The 21967-nt window shown below is 41.8% G+C and overlaps 2 protein-coding genes across 2 annotated transcripts in view; both read right to left on the bottom strand.

Moving 5' to 3' along the window:
* The window catches only part of HGFAC (HGF activator), a 44369-nt gene extending 30761 nt beyond the window's left edge, over positions 1-13608 (bottom strand). The window contains exons 1-2 of the mRNA XM_069977358.1: positions 13561-13608; positions 2425-2544 (exon numbers count right to left, since the gene is read on the bottom strand). Of these exons, the coding sequence (XP_069833459.1) occupies positions 2425-2544; positions 13561-13593 (153 nt within the window). The 5' untranslated portion in view covers positions 13594-13608. The remainder of the gene's footprint in view (positions 1-2424; positions 2545-13560) is intronic.
* A 4924-nt stretch (positions 13609-18532) lies between these two features.
* Positions 18533-21967, bottom strand: part of RGS12 (regulator of G protein signaling 12) — a 115095-nt gene continuing 111660 nt past the window's right edge. Inside the window, exon 18 of the mRNA XM_069977357.1 lies at positions 18533-20629. Within this exon, the coding sequence (XP_069833458.1) occupies positions 20286-20629 (344 nt within the window). The 3' untranslated portion in view covers positions 18533-20285. The remainder of the gene's footprint in view (positions 20630-21967) is intronic.

Here is a 21967-nt window from a genome sequence, read left to right as displayed (position 1 = left end):
ACATACGAAAAGTAGCAGTAAAAATGAAAGGTAAGTAAATGTACATTACTGTGTTGCTGTAGGAGAATGCTTACAATAACCTTATCTAAGGACAGTCCTTAAAGGGGAACTATCAGCAGGTTAGACGAATCTAGCTCCTTAGTGGGTATGTCTGTTACCTTCATCCTCAGCACCGTTCCTGTGCTGTTAGTAAGCCGTTACAAGCACGGTAGCCACGCCCCCTTCCCCATGATTATCAGTGGAGGGGGTTGGGCTACGCCCCCCGACTTGCCTGCCCCCTATAACGATTATCAATTTAAAGGGCCAACCCGTGAGTGGGCCAGATCGGTACTGGGAGGGGCTGTGGCCATGCCCCCAGTGCACCTAACAACTTACCAGGCACAACTGACAGCATAGAAATGGTGCTGAGGATGAAGATAAGAGACATACCTTCATCCTCGGCGCCCCATGCCCACTAGGGAGCTATCAGCATGTTAAACTAATCTAACCTGCTGATAGCTCCGCTCTAAGACTATATGCTGGACTGATCAGCTTTGTTTAACATGGGATGTTTCATTCAGCTATGGTCATTACAGGGAAATGTAGCATTATATGCTGACCATTCCCCATATGCCTATATAGTCGTCTGGGGGAAGGAGTCATGTAGACCAATGCAATCCATATATCATATGCTCCTCCATTCATCAAAGGCCATACGTAAAACAACATTTTCCCTGCAGTAGCTGAGGGCTGTTTCCCTATGGATGCTTTTACTTCCCTGCAATAATATAATAAACTTTTCAAAAGATTCATTTTTCTTTCCTCACATTACTAATCTACCGCACCCCCTGCTGGTCTCTGCTGACATGGCGCTCATGTGTTGTCCACAGTTATAACATAGTCTGTCATAGTCGGAGCAGTAGATACAGAACATTGTAACCATCCCATTACCCGAGCACAGGGGGAGCCCGTAAAGGGACTGTGTTTAGTGTGTACCAAGAGATGTGTTATAAAGACAATAGGGGAGGTTTATCAAACATGGTGTAAAGTGAGACTGGCTCAGTTGCCCCTAGCAACCAATCAGATTCCACCTCTCATTTTTCAAAGAGTCTGTGAACAATGAAAGGTGGAATCTGATTGGTTGCTAGGGGCAACAGAGCCAGATTCACTTTACACCATGTTTGATCAATCTCCTCCTATGTATATGATCTAGAACTGAGGTTTCAAGCCACACTCTAGTCTAGGCCTAGTGACTGGGACATGTTAGCCCACCAGACATGACTAGGTTAGTTGTTCAGATACAGATCCCTTGAAGCAAGAACTTCCATAAGTTGAGTGTTTGTCGAGTTTAAGGGGTTATCCAGCGCTACAAAAACATGGCCACTTACCCCCCTCTCTTGTCTCCAAATTGGGTGGGGTTTCAAACCTAGTTCCATTGAAGTAAATTAATTGCAAACCGCACCAGAACTGTAGACAAGAGAGGGGGAAAAGTAACCATGTTTTTGTAGCGCTGGATAACCCCTTTAAAACATGGCCACAAAAACATGGCCACTTTCCCCTACTGTTGTCTCCAGTTTGGGTGGGGTTTTGAAACTCAGTTCCATTGAAGTAAATGGAGCTTAATTGCAAACCACACCTGAACTGGAGACAACAGTAGGGGGAAAAGTGGCCATGTGGCGTACCGGTACATCCTATGTCATCTAGGGGTTAAGCTCCATTCACTTCAACTTCACTGGAACTTTAAAAAAAAAAACACCCAAACTGGAGACAAGAACGGTGCTGTCCCTGGAAGAAAGTGACCATGTTTTTGTAGCACTGGATAACCCCTTTAATGCCTCCAGATGACACCACTCACCTATTATCTCAAAGCTAAACACATCATTCCTCACACCATCATTTTTTCTGGCCCCAATATCTGCCCTGATATCCGCCTTCACATTTGCTTTTGCAGAGGCCACATACGAGGGAGTAAAGTACACAAACTAAATAGGACCTTTGTTCTCAGGTGCAACAGGGACGACAGATGTTATACAATACTTTATGACTACACACACACAATACTCACTAAATCAGTCATCTCCCACTTGTGGCTCTCCAGCTGACAAGGCATGCTGGGAGTTGTAGTTCTGCAACAACTGGACAGCCACAAGTTGGAGACCGCTACAATAGCAGATATATGTAAGGGTTATTTTTCATTTTAAACTTTCTGTATTTTTTTATTAAAAAAATAATTACAAGAAAATAGTTTTCTAAAAATTTAATTTAAAATTTCTAATATTCTGGGGGTTCTATTTAAATATTTACCTTTATGGGGCAAAATTTCAAATTTTCAGATTTTTTTGCGGTCACTGAAGCTCAAATGTTCACATGATAGGGTCATGGACTAAGGGCCCTGCACCAGGCATAACAGATATATGTAGAAGGGAGGTATCTCCATGTACTTACCACTGCACCGCAGTCCTGGCCTACGTAAAGTCCCAACAGACAGAGCCATGTGAAGCGTCCGGCAGCCTCCATGCTGCGTCCTGGCTTCCTGCGAGTGATAACGTTTGCTGTGGGCTTCAGCTAAAGTAAACACAACACTGATGGTCAAATGGTCATCTTGGTGTTTTGCAAGCAGCTGTGATTTCCTGCTGTTCCCTCTGCTTCTCTAAGCACATTACAGGGAGTGGGAAGAATTAGCATTTAATTATTAACCAAGGATATGGTGGGCGATATTGTGAGCGGGGAAAGAATTTAGGCAGTCAGTGCAAAAAGACTAAAATATAATAAGCAAAGTTACAAAGAACATCTCTCCCTCTGGAGGACCCATCTGCTCCAGAATTATACAGACAACCTATTGCTGTGAATGGACACAGTGCAATACTTAATTTCCCCTGTGGTGGCGCTGAATGCAAATTCAAAACTCACTGCCAAGTTTCTGTAGAGTTTGAGGCGGATCTCTGAAGGTTCCAGCAGGGGGGCGCTTTCTATAGAGAGGACAGTAAGCCCATGCCAGACACCTTTGGCATTGGCTTATTTCCATAAATAAAGTATTAGACATTGAAATTTAACATGTATTATTTCCCACCAAATATAGGACAGGCACATATTATGTAGTCACCAAATGGGTGGCCTAATGTACATGGCCACCTTTACATCACTTCCAAGTAATATACATTTTTCCTAGCTGCTCTGTTCAAGTATCCTTGTATTGAAACTTTAATTTCTATTGACCATGTATTATATTACTATGTTCACTTTTTTGTTTGTTTTTATTTAGCCCAGTCTGGCAACTTTATTTATCTTTAAATGTTTTAAATATTTTTTATTTATTTTTTAATGTTTTATCATGTTTTCTTCTAAAGAGGGTGGACTATATCAGTATGTTAATGGTTTCGCAATCAGTTTGAGTAAAAAATAAAATGTGCAGCAACTGGTAACAACAACAAGGCCTAGTGATGGATGGATGGATGGATGGATGGATGGATGGATGGATGGATGGATAGATAGATAGATAGATAGATAGATAGATAGATAGATAGATAGATAGATAATGGATAGATAGATAATGGATAGATAGAGAGATAGATAGATAGATAGATAGATAGATAGATAGGAGATAGATAGATAGATAGATAGATAGATAGATAGATAGATAGATAGATAGATAATAGATAGGAGATAGATAGATAGGAGATAGATAGGAGATAGATAGAAGATAGATAGATAGATAGGAGATAGATAGATAGATAGATAATGGATAGATAGAAGATAGATAGATAGATAGATAGATAGATAGATAGATAGATAGATAGATAGATAGATAATAGATAGATAGAAGATAGATAGATAGATAGATAGATAGATAGATAGATAGATAGATAGAAGATAGATAGATAGATAGATAGATAGATAGATAGATAGATAGGAGATAGGAGATAGATAGATAGATAGATAATTACATAGATAGATAGGAGATAGATAGATAGATAGATAGATAGATAGATAGATAGGAGATAGATAGATAGATAGATAGATAGATAGGAGATAGATAGATAGATAGATAGATAGATAATAGATAGATAGATAGATAATGGATAGATAGATAATGGATAGATAGATAGATAGATAATGGATAGATAGATAATGGATAGATAGGAGATAGATAGATAGATAGATAGATAGATAGATAGATAGACAGATAGATAATAGATAATCCTTTAGTTGGCATTTCCATTGGAAAACGTCAGCTGCAATATGTTTGACAGTCACCATCTCCTTCTCACATCATATGAAGCTACTCCTCCTGCCAATAATTTTTAGTGACCCTTGGCTGAGAAACACGAAAAACCCATTTAGAGTCGGCCTTATGTCCTTAGGTCTCATCAGCTCCGAGTAACAGGACGACTGATTGTCTGCATAAAGCAGTGAGATGGCACATTGTAAGCAGACATCTTGTAATGGCCGTTGCATCATGTGGAGACTGCAAACAGCCTAATCCCAGCCCAATCAGGTGCTATACGCTGATAATGGGGCCTACTCCTTACTGTGGCAGGAGGAGGGCAGCTATTTACCAGACACAATAATAGCCTCTAATGAGGCCAATTTGGGCCAATACTGCACATTAATCCTGACCCCTGCTCTGACACACAGGAACATGATCAAACTGCAGATCCCCTGCTTTACCTATTAGCTGCCAATTCCCTAGATGACTGTAGACTTGATGAGCGCAGCTCTTGAGGAATTCTTCTATAGGGAAAGTGCTATCATCCTCATGTCAGAGCTACAAAATCAGTCAATCAGGCAGCCCAGCATAGACACTAATGACAATGATGAGCGTGACCTTAGCTGACTACTTCATAGATCACCAGACGCCTCATTCACTCCGTCACTATGTCCATCAGAGTTAATGAATGTCCCAATTGTAGGGGGTGGACGTCATAATAAGCAATCTGCTAGTAAGTTGTAACAGCGACAATAGAAATGCAGCAATACATTGCCATTATTACCTATAAATTATACACAAACACACCTATTTATGTATTAAAGGGGGACTTCAGCAAAAAAAAAAAAAAATAAAGAAATCTAATCAAATCCAACTCAACTGGTCAGTAAGTGGCAAAAATTTGTAATTTACCCAACAAAGAAATGAGTCCAGCTTCCAGCTGAATTGTTGCAAGTGGGTTTATTCAAAACTTATGTCCCCGTACACACATGGTGGCATGCCCCCAACAAGACGCCTACGCGTTTCAGCTGCTTGACGCAGCCTTAATCATGGCTATACTCCTTGGGGCAAAACCACACTAAATACCTGCTAGGGGGAAGTGCACGTCATCAGTACCGCCCATGTCTCGCCATGATGACCACTACACCCACCAGCTGCAGGCTAATGGATAAGATCCACCCCTAGAGTCAGAAGACTGTGCAATTAATAACATAATACTTTGTAAAAACAACATACATAGTATACAGATATCCCTCTTGATTTGTACATACAATAGTACCAATTCTTTAGCGAATAAACTATCACCAGGGTACTGCAATTTGCAGTGAGAAATAGAAGACAGTTCACACAGAAAAAATTGAGGGGGAAAAAAACGCATAGGAAAAACGCATTGAGATATGGACAAGTAGATATAAACACTAGTAATATATCAGTAGTTCTTTCCACAGATTCATTCCTTGCGGGTAGGGGCGGTACTGATGAAGTGCACTTCCACCTAGCAGGTATTTAGTGCGGCTTTGCCCCAAGGAGTATAGCCATGATTAAGGCTGCGTCAAGCAGCGGAAACGCGTAGGTGTCTTGTTGGGGGCATGCCACCATGTGTGTACAGAGACATAAGTTTTGAATAAACCCACTTGCAACCATTCTGCTGGAAGCTGGACTCATTTCTTTGTTGGATCAACTAGTGGCACCTGTTGGAGTGAGAGCCCGTGCTGTGAAGCGAAGTGGAAAAAGGGTAAGCTGGCTTCTTTTTTCTATATACTATTTGTAATTTACCTCTTTTAAAATCTCCAGTCTTCCAGTACTTATCAGCTGCTGTACGTCCTACAGGAAGTGGTGTATTATTTCCAGTCAGTGCTCTCTGCTGCTATCTCTGTCCATGTCAGGAACTGTCCAGAACAGCAACAAATGCCCATAGACCTGTCCTGCTCTCCAGACTAGAAAGAATACCCCACTTTCAGCAGTACATCCAGCAGCTGACAAGTACTGAAAGACTAGAGATTTTAAAACAGAAGTAAATTACAAATCTTTGGCACTTTGTAGCAGCAGTTGATTTAAAAGATTTTTTTTACTGGAGTACCCCTTTAAAGCATCTTAGGCAAAATGGTTGCCACCATAATTGTGTACAAAAAAGTAAAATAAAAAAAAAATCAGGTTTCTGCTTTTAATTAGCAAAAATAATAAGATAAAACAGGTAATACAATTTATATATATATATATATATATATATATATATATTATGTATAAATGTAAATAATTTATGTTGTGATTGTAGATTTCCTATTCGTTTTTCTTCTTTGCACATGGTGGTGGCCATTTTATTTTAAATGGAGATGCTTTTAACAGTATTTAGAATATGCTTTACAGTAGCCGCACAGAACATGGGAATCTGTACTTTGGAGATTATTGACTACTATGGAAGAGTGTTGTTGGCATGCTCTGAGCAGAAGGAGTGAATAAAGAAGCTGTGTCCATCAGTAAAACAAAAAACAGAAATCAATAGTACAGGCGATTTTAAGAAACTTGTAAAAAAGTCGAGATTTCCTGATTCTGAGCAGTGGATGACAGGAAAGAGAGGAGGGGGGACCTGGGAAAGGGCTTTTTACATGCAGATAATGGCATATTTGCCTAAAAAACACAATTACAAAGGTTCTTAAAATCGCCTGGACTATTCATTTCTGCAAAAAAAATCTTTAACGACAGTGACCACCCAAAAATCCTTTAAAAAGTCCCGACAATAAAAAACTTTTTTTCAGCTGCTAATTATTTAACATATATTGGTAAATAAAGTGATTTTATATATTTTATCTCTCCCTACTCCCGCTATGCACTCTAGATGGGAATTCAGTCAACTCCATCTCCTTCCCACTTCACCTTCTTGAATTCAACTCTACCCACTACACACATAAAGGCCTCCCACATAATGGGAGGAAGATAGAGATGGCTGAATACCAATCCAGAGTGTCCCATAAGAGCAAGATTCAGGATGTTACACAGCATCAACACAGATGGAACTTCTTACAGAATGCACATTCAGGAGGTTGTTACCAGGGTCCTTATACAATATAATATTTTCCTAGCTTACTCATTCATTCTCCCTTCTAGTTTTGCAAGGCCTTTTTAAAAATACTTTTTACACTTTCCTACTATTAAACTGCTACAAAATAAAAAGCTTCACTGAAGCATGAAGTTATATCATAAATGTATCCTTTCAAATGAACACTTCACAATTTATTACAGTGATTTTCATCATAGTCAGGTAGTGATGAGTATAACAGACACAAAAAAGAAGGTAATACTCCTGTTGACCAGCAGATGTCAGCACTTCAGTAACTATCCAGAATCCATAATTGAATTCATTTTACTTATGGTTTCAACTATTAGGACTTTATTTATAGCTTATTGAACTAATCTGGACTGGACTAATATTGACGGTTATCTGTTTTTATTCTGCAATAATTTTTAATTAATAAATTCATTATAATATTAAAATTAATATATATATATATATATATATATATATATATATTCATCAGAACTGATTTTGTTGGATCGTTTCACACAAAAACTTCAAAAAAAGAAAACATTCTGCATTCTTTACAGTTATGGAAGATATATCATTGAATTCATGACTATACTATGATACATATACCACTTGAAGGGTCACAATAATCACATAGAAGATCAGAGGATAGACAAAATGTATTAAGTGATGTATCCATCCGTACCTGATTTCATTTCCTGGCAAAGATAAAGCAAGGATAAAAGAACATTTCAAGCAATTCTTTCCTAATTCAATAAAGTCCAATTTACTACACCCTGAGAAATCCAACTCTTATTACACAATAAAAGAAAAAAAAAAGTCCTAGAGGCGTGAAATACTTTTCATACCTAACATGCAGACACGGTATTGTCTATAAATGAATGTGCAATCCCATGCTGTGATATTCCATACCTCTAAGATCTTTATCTTACCGCTTCCTTTAATTATCTCCTGCAAGGCCCAGCAGGAAGGCCGCACGTACAAAACACGAAACGCCAAGAGTTAATGGTACTCGACAAATGTCTCCACGTTGTAAGAATTGTGAAAGGAATATGTGGCATTGTCTTCATGCTTCGGATTTATAATTCACATAAGAGATCTGTAGAATAGAGATGAGCGAACCGGGTTCGGGTTCGAGTCCATCCGAACCCGAACGTTCGGCATTTGATTAGCGGGGGCTGCTGAACTTGGATAAAGCTCTAAGGTTGTCTGGAAAACCTGGATACAGCCAATGACTATATCCATGTTTTCCACATAGCCTTAGGGCTTTATCCAACTTCAGCAGCCACCGCTAATCAAATGCCGAACGTTCTGGTTCGGATCAACTCATGCTCGAGGTTCGCCCATCTCTACTGTCGAAGAAGAACCACAAATGGCCATTTTGCCCCTGGAAATAAGTAAAAGGGAATTACAAATGTTATATAAAGAAATTCCACTTAAAGTAAATGTACCATTTCGCCTTCAGAAAAAAAAAACAGATACCTGGTCAGTGCCAGCGCGTAGACCTCATTCCCCCCATCAGCATTGGTTTCTCCATCTGCTATTTGGCCCATCTGGTGCACTGGGCCCACCTCAATTACACTGAGAGGGCCGAATTGTACATGGAGAAACCAAAACTGATGGCAGGAACCGGGTGGCGGTTTGACCATGGCGCTAGGATCTACATGACAGCACCAACCAAGTACAGTGGTAAATAAAGACTAATGGTGTGCTACAGTACTAAAATGCTAAACAATGTACCAAAAAGAAAGAAGAAAAGTACTGAACCAGCACACCCAAAATAATGTATCAAGAATATATTTTATTAAAGCACAAACACAAGACATAAAAACATTTAAAAACATGTGTACATAGTGCTAGCCACAATAAGCTGCACTAGAACCATTGTCCACAAAATGGTTGTGTGCTGCCAAAATCCCACTAATAAGAGAAAGCAGTATGATGATACCTGTATACAGGGGCAAAGTGCAGGTAATGCAGGTCCCTGACGAAGCCGCACTGTGCGACGCAACGCGTTGGGCGGTTTTCCTCCATTTGTCCCCTCCATACAGGCCGTGGTGCAGGTTGTATTGTATAGCCTTTTTTGGCAATTGTATCCTTTGCACTTAGGCTTATTCTCTGTCTATAGGGGGAAGTGGCAGCATATTATGCACTCTTGACACTTTATTTTGCATTACCTGCACTTTGCCCCTGTATACAGGTATCATCATACTGCTTTCTCTTATTAGTGGGATTTTGGCAGCACACAACTGCCATTTTGTGGACAATGGTTCTAGTGCAGCTTATTGTGGCTAGCACTATGTACACATGTTTTTAAATGTTTTTATGTCTTGTGTTTGTGCTTTAATAAAATATATTCTTGATACATTATTTTGGGTGTGCTGGTTCAGTACTTTTCTTCTTTCTTTTTGGTACATTGGATTATGAGCACTCTTAAACCAAAGCAAATTTTCCTATAAGAAATCACTAATATGCAGACAATTGGTTCCACGCCCCAAAATAATGATTTTTTTTATTCTGAATAACATGTAGAACAAATGAAACAAGCAATGAGAAACAGCAGAATATGTGATATTATAATCAGCAATCAGCATGTGGAGTATAATGTATAGTAAGGGCATAAACCTGATAACACAGCAGCAGTTTGTAGATACAGGATGGAACTGCAGATCCCAATAATACAGTAGCCTATTACAACAGGCTAGAATAGAAAAGCAGGGCTGCTGTCAGAGGTCTGTGTGGTCACATGACAGCAATTGGGAAGGGGGTGTGTTCAGCATGAGCCAAGCAGAAAGTGAGAATCACAAAGCTGTGCAGGAGGACAGAGACAGAAACTTTATATACAGCAGTGTTTATGGCTGAGTGTAAGTCCAGGCAAATTATAGCAGCTGTGTTTAGCTGAGTGTGAGTGCAGGCACATTATAGCGGGAATGGAGATGATGGGAAACACAAGGGCTGACAGAGACTGCAGGGAGCATGAAGGAATGAGCAGGGCAGATGTGGGCACATAAATTCAGTACTCTATGTCAGGGGAGAGAGGGGTTGCAGCTATGAAGAGATTACCTTCACAGTCCTGTCCCCTGATGTAAGCCCCAGCCTGCAGTGGATCTGCTATGATTTGGAAGGTGAGGGAGACTTCCTGGGTCAGAGTACAGTGCTGTAGACCACGCTATGCAGGGCACCCGCGCTCCGACCCAGTACAGGGAGCTCTTGAACTAAAGCAATGCTCTTAACCTCTTAACGACGCATGACGGGTATACCCGTCATGCGGCCGTTAAGAGTAAACAGAGAGGGCTCCCGGCGTGAGCCCTCTCTGCAGCGCACGGTCCCCGGTTGCTAAGTGCAGCCAGGGACTAATTAACTATTCAAATACCGCTGTCAAAGCTGACAGCTGCATTTGGATAGTGACTTTGCCCCCTCTCCCTGGTGTCCAGTGGGGGATCTCCCCCCCGCGATGCGATCGCGGAGGGGAGATCCGTTATAATGAGCCGAGCGGGGCTCAGCGTCGGAATGACGCTGATCCCGCCTCGGCAATCTATTCAGATGGTCTGCAGCAGACCATTATAACAGAGCACCGATCTGATGGATCATTGCTCTATTATATACACAGGATTGATCTCAATGGGAGATCAGTTCTGTGTATATAGAAGTCCCCCAGGGCGCTTCATATTACTGTAAGGGAAAGTTAAAAAAAGTGTTTTTATTAATAAAAAATCCCCTCCCCTAATAAAAGTCTGAATCACCCCCCTTTTCCCATTTTACAAACAAAAATAAATAAATAAATAAATAAACATGTTTTTTATCACCGCGTGCGTAATTGCCCGAACTATTAATTAATCACATTCCTGATCTCGCACGGTAAACGGTGTAAGCGCAAAAAAATCCCAAAGTGCAAAATTGCGCATTTTTGGTCGCATCAAATCCAGAAAAAATGTAATATAAAGCGATCAAAAAGTCGCATATGCGCAATCAAGGTACCGATAGAAAGAACACATCATGGCGCAAAAAATGACACCTGACACAGCCCCATAGACCAAAGGATAAAAGCGCTATAAGCCTGGGAATGGAGCGATTTTAAGGAACGTATATTTGTTAACAATGGTTTTAATTTTTTACAGGCCATCAGATACAATAAAAGTTATACATGTTATATATCGTTTTAATCGTAATGACTTGAGGAACATATATAACAACTAAGTTTTTCCATAGGACACACTGCGTAAAAATGAAGCCCCCCCAAAGAAAAATAATTGCGTTTTTTTTTTTCAATTTCACTGCGCATATAATTTTTTTCTGGTTTCGCAGCAGATTTTATGGAAAAATTCAGCCTGTCATTGCGAAGTTCAATTAGTGACGCAAAAAATAAGGGCTCATGTGGGTCTGTAGGTGTAAAATGCAATTGCTATGGCCTTTTAAGCACATGGAGGAAAAAACGAAAACGCAAAAACGAAAGTTAGCACGGTCCTTAAAGGGTTAAACCAAGTCACAATTTTGAAAAACTGTGAGCCCCTCTTGCATAACGCTCTTAAACCAAGTTACTTTCAAACCAAGGTACCACTGTAGTTTAAATGTATTTTTTTCTGTAAGCAAAACGGTACACTTTAAAGGGGAAGCTCTCATGTCTTCATGTATTAGCTGTAAGGCCTGATTAGACAGCCCAAGACCACCTAGAAATGAACGCTGATCTCTGCTGGAACTGTACTCACGTTTAGAGTAAGTCTGATCGCCTTCTGCGCCCTGGTATCATAGAACCCGTCCCTGGTGGGTAGCACAAGCCTCAGTCGTTGGTTATTTGGGTGTAGCGAGGTGCCTGAGATTTCAGTCAAGCTGCACTGTGCAGTAGGATACGTAGACCTTAATACAGTAGTTTTGTCCTACTAGGATGAGCTCCTCTTTCTTCAGGAGTCTGTCCTGCACTTTTTAGAAGGGTTCCTGGCATGAGCTAGGGTATTCCTTGGTGGCTGTTCTCCCCTACTTTAGCTTAGCACTGCATAGTGAAAAAGGTAGCTTGCATAGAGAATAAAGTCTTTTGCTGCATCAGCACTTGGTTACTGTCAGGGGTCCTGGTAAAAGCCAGGCTCTGGCTTAACTACAGCACGAACTTGGTTTAGTCTGTCCTCTCTTACTAAAACACTAAGTAAGACTGACCTCACTTCCTCCACCAGTGTATCTCCCTTTACAGGGGTTTTTATGTACCCTCCTGTCAGTGGTGTGACATCGTTCGGGGAGCCCCCACTCTTACCCACTCACTGTCGGGCCGTGTAATAGCATGAGTAGCGAAGAGCAAGCGAGTGCTGATCTGACAGGTCCTAAACATTGTCCCATGTAATAGAAGCATAGGAGGGGGAGCGGGGAGCTGCGTGAGGGGCTCCCTGGATGATCTATAGATCATCCTGGTGACCCATAGACAGTAGCGGCTGTCTGCTGCTGTCACTCCTATTACACGGAGCAACAGCAGGCAGACCGTCGCTATCGTTCTAGTTTTTTTCAACATGTTGGAAGACAAGGTTCAGCTGACATCAAGCATGTAGGTTGATCGTTGCCTTTTAACAGGAGCTATTACAACAAGCGATTACCGGCCTTAACGGCCGATAATCAGACAGATACAATAATCGCTTGGTGTAATAGGGCATTAGGAAACATCCATAGTGGTAATGGGGGCTGACACTACAAGAGTGACCACAAGCAGCCTAATCCTTCGCTACTCAGTTCTTTTACTTTGTGTCTACTGGTGGAAATAAGGTCCATAAGTTGTATTCAGCATCAAAAGGTAGCCCTTAATTTTGTTGCCAATTATTGTGCCCACTTCTGGAATGCATAAAGCTGAATCTGAGAAGACTACATAGAAGAATACAGTTCGCCAGTTGTCGTATACACCCAGGCTACCAATGGCAACCACCAAAGCCAAACCTGCTGACGTGATTCTCTACTTGGCACTGTCATCTGACCTACTGCAAGTTTAGGGGTCCTGTCCTCATTTATCTATCACAGCACCGACTACATAACATTAAAGACATGGTTTTGTAGTGGATGAATTACGCTGTGGAACTAAAAGCGCGGTACCCATCCTTCCTGTATCTGAAAGTCATCTTAAGATATAACAGACCTGGATAATCAAACATTAAATCCTACCAGTGTTTTGACATTTTTTTTGTCGTTCAAGCTCCTGTTGCTAGGAGATGTTAGTAACAATGGAAAGTTGGCAGCCATAGGAAGTCGTGGCCATGAAGAGGTTAAAAACTTTTCTGCCTTTTACGCACTTCTCTCAACCCCTTCATTATTTTTTTGTTGTGTTGATATAGATGCCCGCTCTCGGTTCAGTAATATTTACCATCCTGAAAGGCTGTAATTGGAGCCCCGCCATGCTTGTATAGGATGATATTCCAGCACGACTGCGTCCTACCCTTCATCCGTTCTTCCCATTCATTGACCTAAACAAACTGCAGCTGGTGCGGTGACGAGGCTTTATGTGGGTGTTTATGTCAAGCATTATGGAGGAAGAACGTAGCGCAGGCTTTGGAAATGTTCTGGTCCGCTCTTCTATAAATAGTGTATTGGTCCATGAGATTGCATAACAATGGCCAGCTCCATCGTCCTGATAACATAGTTCCTTTCTGATATCAGCAAAACTTCCCTTTCCGAGATAAAGAGTATGTGGAATCTGCAAAATGTGAAGACGCACAAAAGAAAGTTTGTACGTAACCAGTGGCGTGCATAGAAAAGAGGGATTCCTATTATGGTGCCTGTAGTATACAGGAGGTGGGGGTTTCCCTAAAGTTGGGCAGAGAATGGACCCTATATTATACTGACATAGATATATTAATATATTGGTTGTTCTTTATTGTATTATAGAGAGGAGCCATGCTGGAGATGGGTCACCTTTATTACTCACACACACCACTCTCAGGGAGTTACCATAGCAACACAAACTACCTCCTTAGGGCCCTATTCCACAGGACGATTATCATTCGCATAATCGTTAACAATAAACGATCCAATCGTTACTTATGATCGTTCTTGCGGTCGTCTTGTCGTCGCTATTGCGTACACCACTACTGCGAACGACCGAACTACGTTTTATTCAGTGCGAACGATTTGCGAACGAGCAACGATAAAAATAGGTTCAGGTCTTATTAAACGCAGGGACGGTCTTGGCATGTCTGGGGCCCCCCCATGCCCCCCCCCAGTAGTCCTCTTATAACCCTCCTACCACCATACAGAGATTACATATCACCTCAAAACTGCTCTGAACAAAACAGGAAGATATTACCAATGATGCCATAACATAATACTGCCACATCATGACCCCTATCACTACAGACCCTATAACAGAGTGCAGTTACATCCAGTGACTTACAGGAGGCGTCTTCTCTGATCAGCGTCTTTTACTTTTTTTTCTTTCTCTCTCCATCCTTCCATCATCTCCAACTTGTATATAGCCCCCTGTGAGCTCCCCCACTTGTATACAGCCTCCTGTGAGCTCCCCCACTTGTATATAGCCCCCTGTGTGCTCCCGTTTATATAGCCCCCCTGTGCGCTCCCCCGTTTATATAGCCCCCCGTGCGCTCCCCCACTTGTATAGAGCTCCCTTGTGTGCTCCCCTGTTTATATAGCCCCCCTGTGCGCTCCCCCGTTTATACAGACCCCCAATGTGCGCTCCCCCCGTTTATATAGCCCCCCGTGCGCTCCCCCACCTGTATAGAGCCCCCTGTGTGCTCCCCTGTTTATATAGCCCCCCTGTACGCTCCCCCGTTTATATAGACCCCCACTGTGTGCTCCCCCATTTATATAGCCCCCCTGTGCGCTCACCCATTTATATAGCCCCCCTGTGCTTTCCCCCCGTTTATATAGCCCCCCTGTGCGCTCCCCCCGTTTATATAGCCCCCTGTGCGCTCCCCCTGTTTATATAGCCCCCCTGTGCGCTTCCCCCGTTTGTATAGCCCCCCTGTGCGCTCCTCCCATTTTATTTAGGCCCCCACTGTGTGCTCTACCTCCTATATAGTATATAACACAAAAAACAAAAAACATTTTTACTCACCTGGGTCCGGTGTCTCCTCTTCTCTTCTCTTCCCTCTTGTGGCCGCGGGAAGTGTTTCCCCTGCGGTCACAAGAGGCCGCTCTCCCGTTGTCATGGCACCGGCGCTCCAGTGACGCCTCGAGCGCCGGCACCAGAGACACAGAGCGGCCTCTTGTGACCGCAGGGAAAACACTTCCTGCGGCCACAAGAGTGACTGACAGGGAGGGAGCCAATGGCTCCTGCCCTGTCAGTGCCGCTGCTGCCTGTAACTATGTGCGCTCGTTACGAGCGCACATAGTTAGCCGCGGCGGTCTTGGGCACCAGAGCGGGGCCCCCCTGGATGTCGGGGGCCTCACGCAATTGCGTGGGATGTGTGGTGCCCAAGACCGCTACTGATTAAACGATCAACTATTTCACGTTCGGTCGTTAATTGTTAACTGCTATGCAACCAAACGATTATCGCTTAGATTTGAACAATTTAACGATAATCGTCCTGTGGAATAGGGCCCTTAGTGTAGAGGCAGATGTGACAGGAATTCCCTGAGTAGTTGAGCACAGCTGTAGCAGGAGTAACATCCACTGAGGGGACTACAACCTCTGAGGAGATATGTTGGAGCCAACGTAACCACCAGGATTAGGGTAGTGTGACCTATGGAAGGATAAAGCAGAGGAGCTTATTTGACTTTATTTTAGACCAGAGACGGAGAAGCATTTGTTCCACTCTACAAGTTACTGTAATATACTGAGAGATGATTAATGTACTTAGTCATTCACTACGTGTTTTACTACTAAAGGGCAACTCTACATACACCAGCAAAACTCTAGTGTAACAGCAGTGACCCATCTCTGGCCGTTGGCCATTTGTAAGTATAAAGAAACTGTTCAAGTTATATACTTGTTATGCAAGTAAAAGTCACTGTTGCACCTCACTGCCTCGACTCCCTGCTGTCTGAATTTCTCTGCACCTTATCACCATTAAGGGCTTCTCCCTCACCACCTCAGGCAGCAGCAACAGAGAAGCCCCAGGGGGAACTACAAGTACCATCATCACCTAACACCTAGGTGCAGCCCCCTCTATAACCTCTGTGGCAGTATTTACCTCAGGAAGACGGAGAGAGTTATTAGCACTCGGCCTGTGACAGGATATACCTTCATTTATTCATCATAACCTCTATCCTTCCTGAGATCCCCTCACTCCAGACTGCCACAGTGCCTACTAGAGATGAGTGCAACACACACATGCTTGAGTCGGATCGCTCGGCATATGATTGCCGGTGGCTGAAGAAGTTAGATGCAGCCCTAGGGAGTATTGAAAAACATGGAAACATGGATACGGCATATGGCCTATGGCTTTATCCATGTTTTAGAGGCAGCCTTAGGGCCCTATTCCACCAGACGATTACCGTTCAGATTATTGTTAAATCGTCCGAATCTAAACGATAATCGTTCGGTTGAAATGCAGTTAACGATTAACGATAGAACGAGAAATCGTTGATTGCTTTCTAAGCCCTGGACCTATTTTTATTGTTGCTCGTTCGCAAAACGTTTGCAAATCGTTTGCATTGAATAAGACGTCGTTCGGTTGTTCGCAGTAGAAACGAACGCAATAGCGAAGAAAAAGCGAAGAAAAAACTATCGCAAATACGATCATAAGTAACGATTATCGTTCCATGAAAATGAGTGAACGTTTTCAGGTCTTTCGCAATAGCGGTCGTTTGAGATCGTTAATCGTTAACGATTATGCGAACGATAATCGTCCGGTGGAATAGGGCCCTTAGGGCTGCATCCAAAAAAAGTAAATGCAATGAATTATATAGGAGTATCTGTCATATATGGTCCTTGCTTTGTCGGGCTGCTATTCAGTAAGTAAGCATATTTCCAGCTTCACAATGCTAGCGTAATGTATTGTACTAGATAAATCATGGAGTTGCCTCTCTATATCTGGAGCGCAGCAGTGAAGTGATATAAACAAGGAAACATTTTGGTATTGTGAGGAATGTGAATAGGCTTTGTAGGGAGATAGATCATCTTCCTCCTCCCAAATATTTCTATATTCATTATCATTCACAATAGCGTCATCAGCCCCATTACTGTCATCGCTCTCATACAGAACACAGCTGCCTCTCTGTTTCCATTCTTCCAATAAACTCTGCTCCACATAATTGCAGACTAGTTTGCAGGTGAACCTCAAGCACTCCCCCTCTCATTTCTAAGGGTCTTTGTCATGCAAACGTTACAGCTCAAGTGATCCCAATGGTGATAGCTGTGTCTGAGATCTCATGTAGGAAGGATTTTCATGCTCAATGTAGTGACATGTAGCTGCAGTGGGTGCAGAGATTGCACTCCAGGCCTCCTGAGGCTCTCTTGCTACATTAGGGTGGGTTCACACTACGGAATCCACACGGATAAGTTCCGGCGGATTTTGTGGCTCGTTCCCGTTCGACGCGGCGCTCCTCTCCACCGGCTCCATAGACACCATTCTATGGCCAGGCCGATTCTGTTTTCCGCCGAAAGAATTGACACATCAGTTCTTTCGGTAGAAGACTGAATCTGCCCGGCCATAGAATGGTGTCAATGGAGTCGGCGGAGATGCGTGCCACTGCGAATGGGAACGAGCAAACCGGAATTGCGAACCGTGCCTCTATATTTATGGATTATTTGAGTGTTAAGTTACTCAATACACTAGACACATTTTTCCTGCTTCCAGCTTCTCCTGCACTAACTTGACACCAAGGACGACCCAGGGTCCTTGTGGCCAGGCACTGTATTTGGGTGAGCCCAGTGGAAATAACAAGGGACTCGTATTAACCACCCCTGCTGCATGTACCGAGGGGTGCCTCAGGGTCAGAGACTCCACTCTAGTTACCATGACTCATAGTGTGTGGCACTACAGATGTCACCTGGCCCTCAGAATAACAAGCACATCCTCACGGTGGGACACTGCACCTCTTAATAAATTTGGTGCATTTTTCAGTGCTCCAGACTGCAAAATCTATGAACTGAAGTAGGTTTTTGGAATAAGGTATGTTAAATCCAGGAGGCCCCCACCCCTTCCACCAAGCCCCACCCACTTTTCAGGTAGTGTAAAAATGAGGGGAAAGTTGCAAAGTTTTGTCCAAAATGCGACCTGCACAAAAATTTTGTGATTTTTTTTCCCCCCCTTTTTTGGGGACAGGCCAGAGGATTTACAATAATTTATACCAGGAAATCATTACTGTATGTTAACTCATAAGACAATTGCAGACTGTTTATGTCATATAAAAATATTTTAATTTTCAAATGCAAGTGATTTTTTTTTTTTTTTTTTAATGACAGCATCATAACAACATCCCAAACATGACAGCTAAATTACAGCTCGGAATAATTTAAGAGACTCCCCGAGTCGTCATCATCACCAATGTCATGGATAAGCGACTTTATGGTTTTTAATTGAAATGCGAAACACAATTTTCATAAAGACGATAAAAAAAAAAAAGAACAGTGACAGGACGGCAAAGTGCATTCATCTCCTTCAAGCATCGGATGTAGAATATAGGCATCCCAGGTTACACCATTATTTAGCCTAGACATATAAAAAATAGCTCTTCTCTATGTGCTTGGAAACATTCTGTATATTGTCAATGATACAATCCATGTAAGAGTGAGGTAGCAGTGCAGCACAGAGCTGCACCACTGCAAAAAAAAAAAAAATACAAAAACTCTAAGGATAACAGAAGCTGCTGTACTGAATAAATGGCAGCATGTCATAGTAAATTGCTTATGGTAAGATCCAATTTACTACAATGTGACATCTGGCCACTGCTATAAAAAGGAGCAGGCACAACGCAACTTCCCCTTAGGCCACATAATAAAAGCATAAGGAATTCTCAGTGAGTTGGTCTGAAGATTTTTTTCCCCCTTGTCTTGTTTGTTCCCTCCCTAACCTATAATATAATCTCCAGGCCATATTATTGAGTGGTGTCCTTCATTCAAGTCCCTAATCTAATAACCAGGGGGCAGCAAAAATGAGCATCTCTTGGCCTGGAGGACCCACCATATCATCTCATTGACTCCATTAGGAATAGTGTAACGCTTCACTTTACCTGTGGGGGAGCTGCAGCGATATGGACGTGTTTGTGCCAGGTTCACTTACAGTAATGTCCTCCATCCGCTAGCCCTACAGTTTTTGAGAGAGAGTTCTCATGCCCTGGCAGGCTAAAAATGTCAGGACATGATGGGAGAACACTGCCAGATGACAGGATAGGATTATTCCTTTATAGTTTCGGATCCTTTTAAACGAAAGGGATTGTCAAAAATGGACTACCCCTTTAACCATTTCAACCAAGACATAGGTATAATTTGCTTGATCACATTACAGAGTCTTTATACATTGATTTCTGAGAGAGATCGATACCATTCAATTCTAATAAAGTAAGTGGACTATCTTCACTACACCAGTGTTATCATTATAAACCCTCTTACAGAGAAGTACTGAATGGTAATATGGAGGAGAATGGCCATATGACTGATAATACTCTTAAATTTTTAACAAGGCTTTTAGTTGTAGTGTATGGAGTGTTTTGAGTGTTTATTACATAGACATGCCATAGGAATAGTCAAATATCGCGACGCTGGATGACCAAAGTCTGACTATCTTATGTGAACAACCTTCTATGAGACTGTAGAAACTAATATGCTTAACATCCATCAATGTGAAGCCTCCCGAAAACGATTGGCAAAATAAATAGCAAACACAAATATCCAATGATAAGAAATTAGACAATAGAAAGGGTTCCCGATAAGCGATCAGGTCCGAAAACATAGAAAAAAAAAAGAAAAGTCCCCATTTTTGTGGCAGTATCACTTCCAGGTATGTAGCTTGATGTCCTCGGGAAAGGAGGGGGGGTGAGGCAAAATCTGTTACAGGAACCCCACCTACCATGTGTAATTCATAATACTATTGTACTATGTAGCAGATGAGCACCCCCTATAGCTAGACCCTTGGTCCCTTCACTAGAGGACGGTAGCCTCCAACCTCTGGATAGTCACTGGTGCCCTAGTTACACAAAAGTAGCTTTATAATTTACTTCTGCTTCTTTGTTTCTCTCGGTCTTAGCAGTGACCATTGATGGGAGGTCAGATGTCCTGCACACCCCCGTCCTCGTTCGTCCCTTGCAAGACTTCAGTTCTGCAATGTAACCCTCAAAGCTCAAGTTTCCTATATCTTCTCCAGAATCGTGTTTTCTCGGTGTCTGTCTGATTCCATCTACATCGATGACCCGACTGGCTTGTGGACGGTGAACTGAACTGTTGCATCTGGTAACACTTTTACCCTTCAAATCTGGTGATTGCTCCCAAAAACTCTCCGTGCTTCGAGACAGCTTCTTCTTTCTGTCCTTGTTACCTGAAATGGAGAAAAAATAAAAATAGAGACAATCAAATTCACTGTAAAAAGTCCACCGTTTTTGGGTTTCCTCCTTTCTAACGATTAGGCCCAACTAAAATATGAAACTCTCATTACTAGTCATCTAAACATATTGAAAGATGCCAGTTCCTAAAATATTCTCTGACCTTACAGTCTAATGACACTAGTAGACCAAAGGGATCAACTAGCCCAACATATGAGCCCCAAGTATCCTGCTGAAGACCAAAGGGCCCAAAGGTCCTGCTCTATTGAGGCCCTGCTAGTAACTCATTCCCTGTGGTGGTTCCCAATTCAACGCTTCTAACCCATTGTAACTGTCATCGAAAATATTTTTGCAGAAATCAATAGTACAATCGATTTTAACCCTTTTAAGGAGTGGGCCAATTTCCATTTTTGCACTTTCGTTTTTTCCTCCTTGTGCTTAAAAAGCTACATCTCTTGCATTTTTTTCACCTAGAGACCCACATGAGCCCTTATTTTTTGCGCTACTAATTGTACTTTGCAATGACAGGCAGAATTTTTGCATTTTTTGCAGAAAAAAATTATATGTGTGGTAAAATTTAAAATAAAGCGCAATTTTTTTAATTTGGAGGGGTGTTTACGCCGTTCGCCCTAGGGTAAAACTGACTTGTTCTACATGTTCCTTAGGTCAGTACGATTACAACAATATGTAACTTGAGTAACTTTTATTTGGTTGCTTTTAAAAACAAACTTAAAAAAAAAAAAAAGATCTTTAAAATTGCTCTATGAACATGCTTATAACGCTTTTACTTTTTGGTCTATGGGGCTGTGTGAGATGTCATCTTTTGCGCCATGATCTATACTTTCTATCTGTACCTTGTTTGCGTATATGCGACTTTTTATTAACTTTTTATTACCATTTTTCTCGATCAAAAATGCACAATTTTGCATTTTAGAAATTTTTTTTTTGCACTTGCGCTGTTTACTGTGCGAGATCAGGAATGTGATAATTTAATAGTTTGGGACATTACTCACGCGGCGATATCAAATATGTTTGTTTATTTATTTTTATTTATAAAATGGGAAAAGGGGGGTGATTTAAACTTTTTATTAGGGGAGAGGATTTTTTTATTAACCCTTAGAGGACCGGGCCAATTTAAATTTTTGCATTTTCGTTTTTTTCTCCTTGTGCTTAAAAGGCCATAGCACTTGCATTTTTTTCACCTAGAAACCCACATGAGCCCTTATTTTTTGCGCCACTAATTGTACTTTGCAATGACAGGCTGAATTTTTTCATAAAGGACACTGCAAAACCAGAAAAAAATTCAAAGTGTGGTGAAATTGAAAAAAAACCCC

The sequence above is a fragment of the Dendropsophus ebraccatus genome, chromosome 7 (assembly GCF_027789765.1).
Source record: "Dendropsophus ebraccatus isolate aDenEbr1 chromosome 7, aDenEbr1.pat, whole genome shotgun sequence".
Taxonomy (NCBI): domain Eukaryota; kingdom Metazoa; phylum Chordata; class Amphibia; order Anura; family Hylidae; genus Dendropsophus; species Dendropsophus ebraccatus.
The sequence above is the reverse complement of the archived record's forward strand: the minus strand, read 5'-3'. Positions and strand labels throughout refer to the sequence as shown.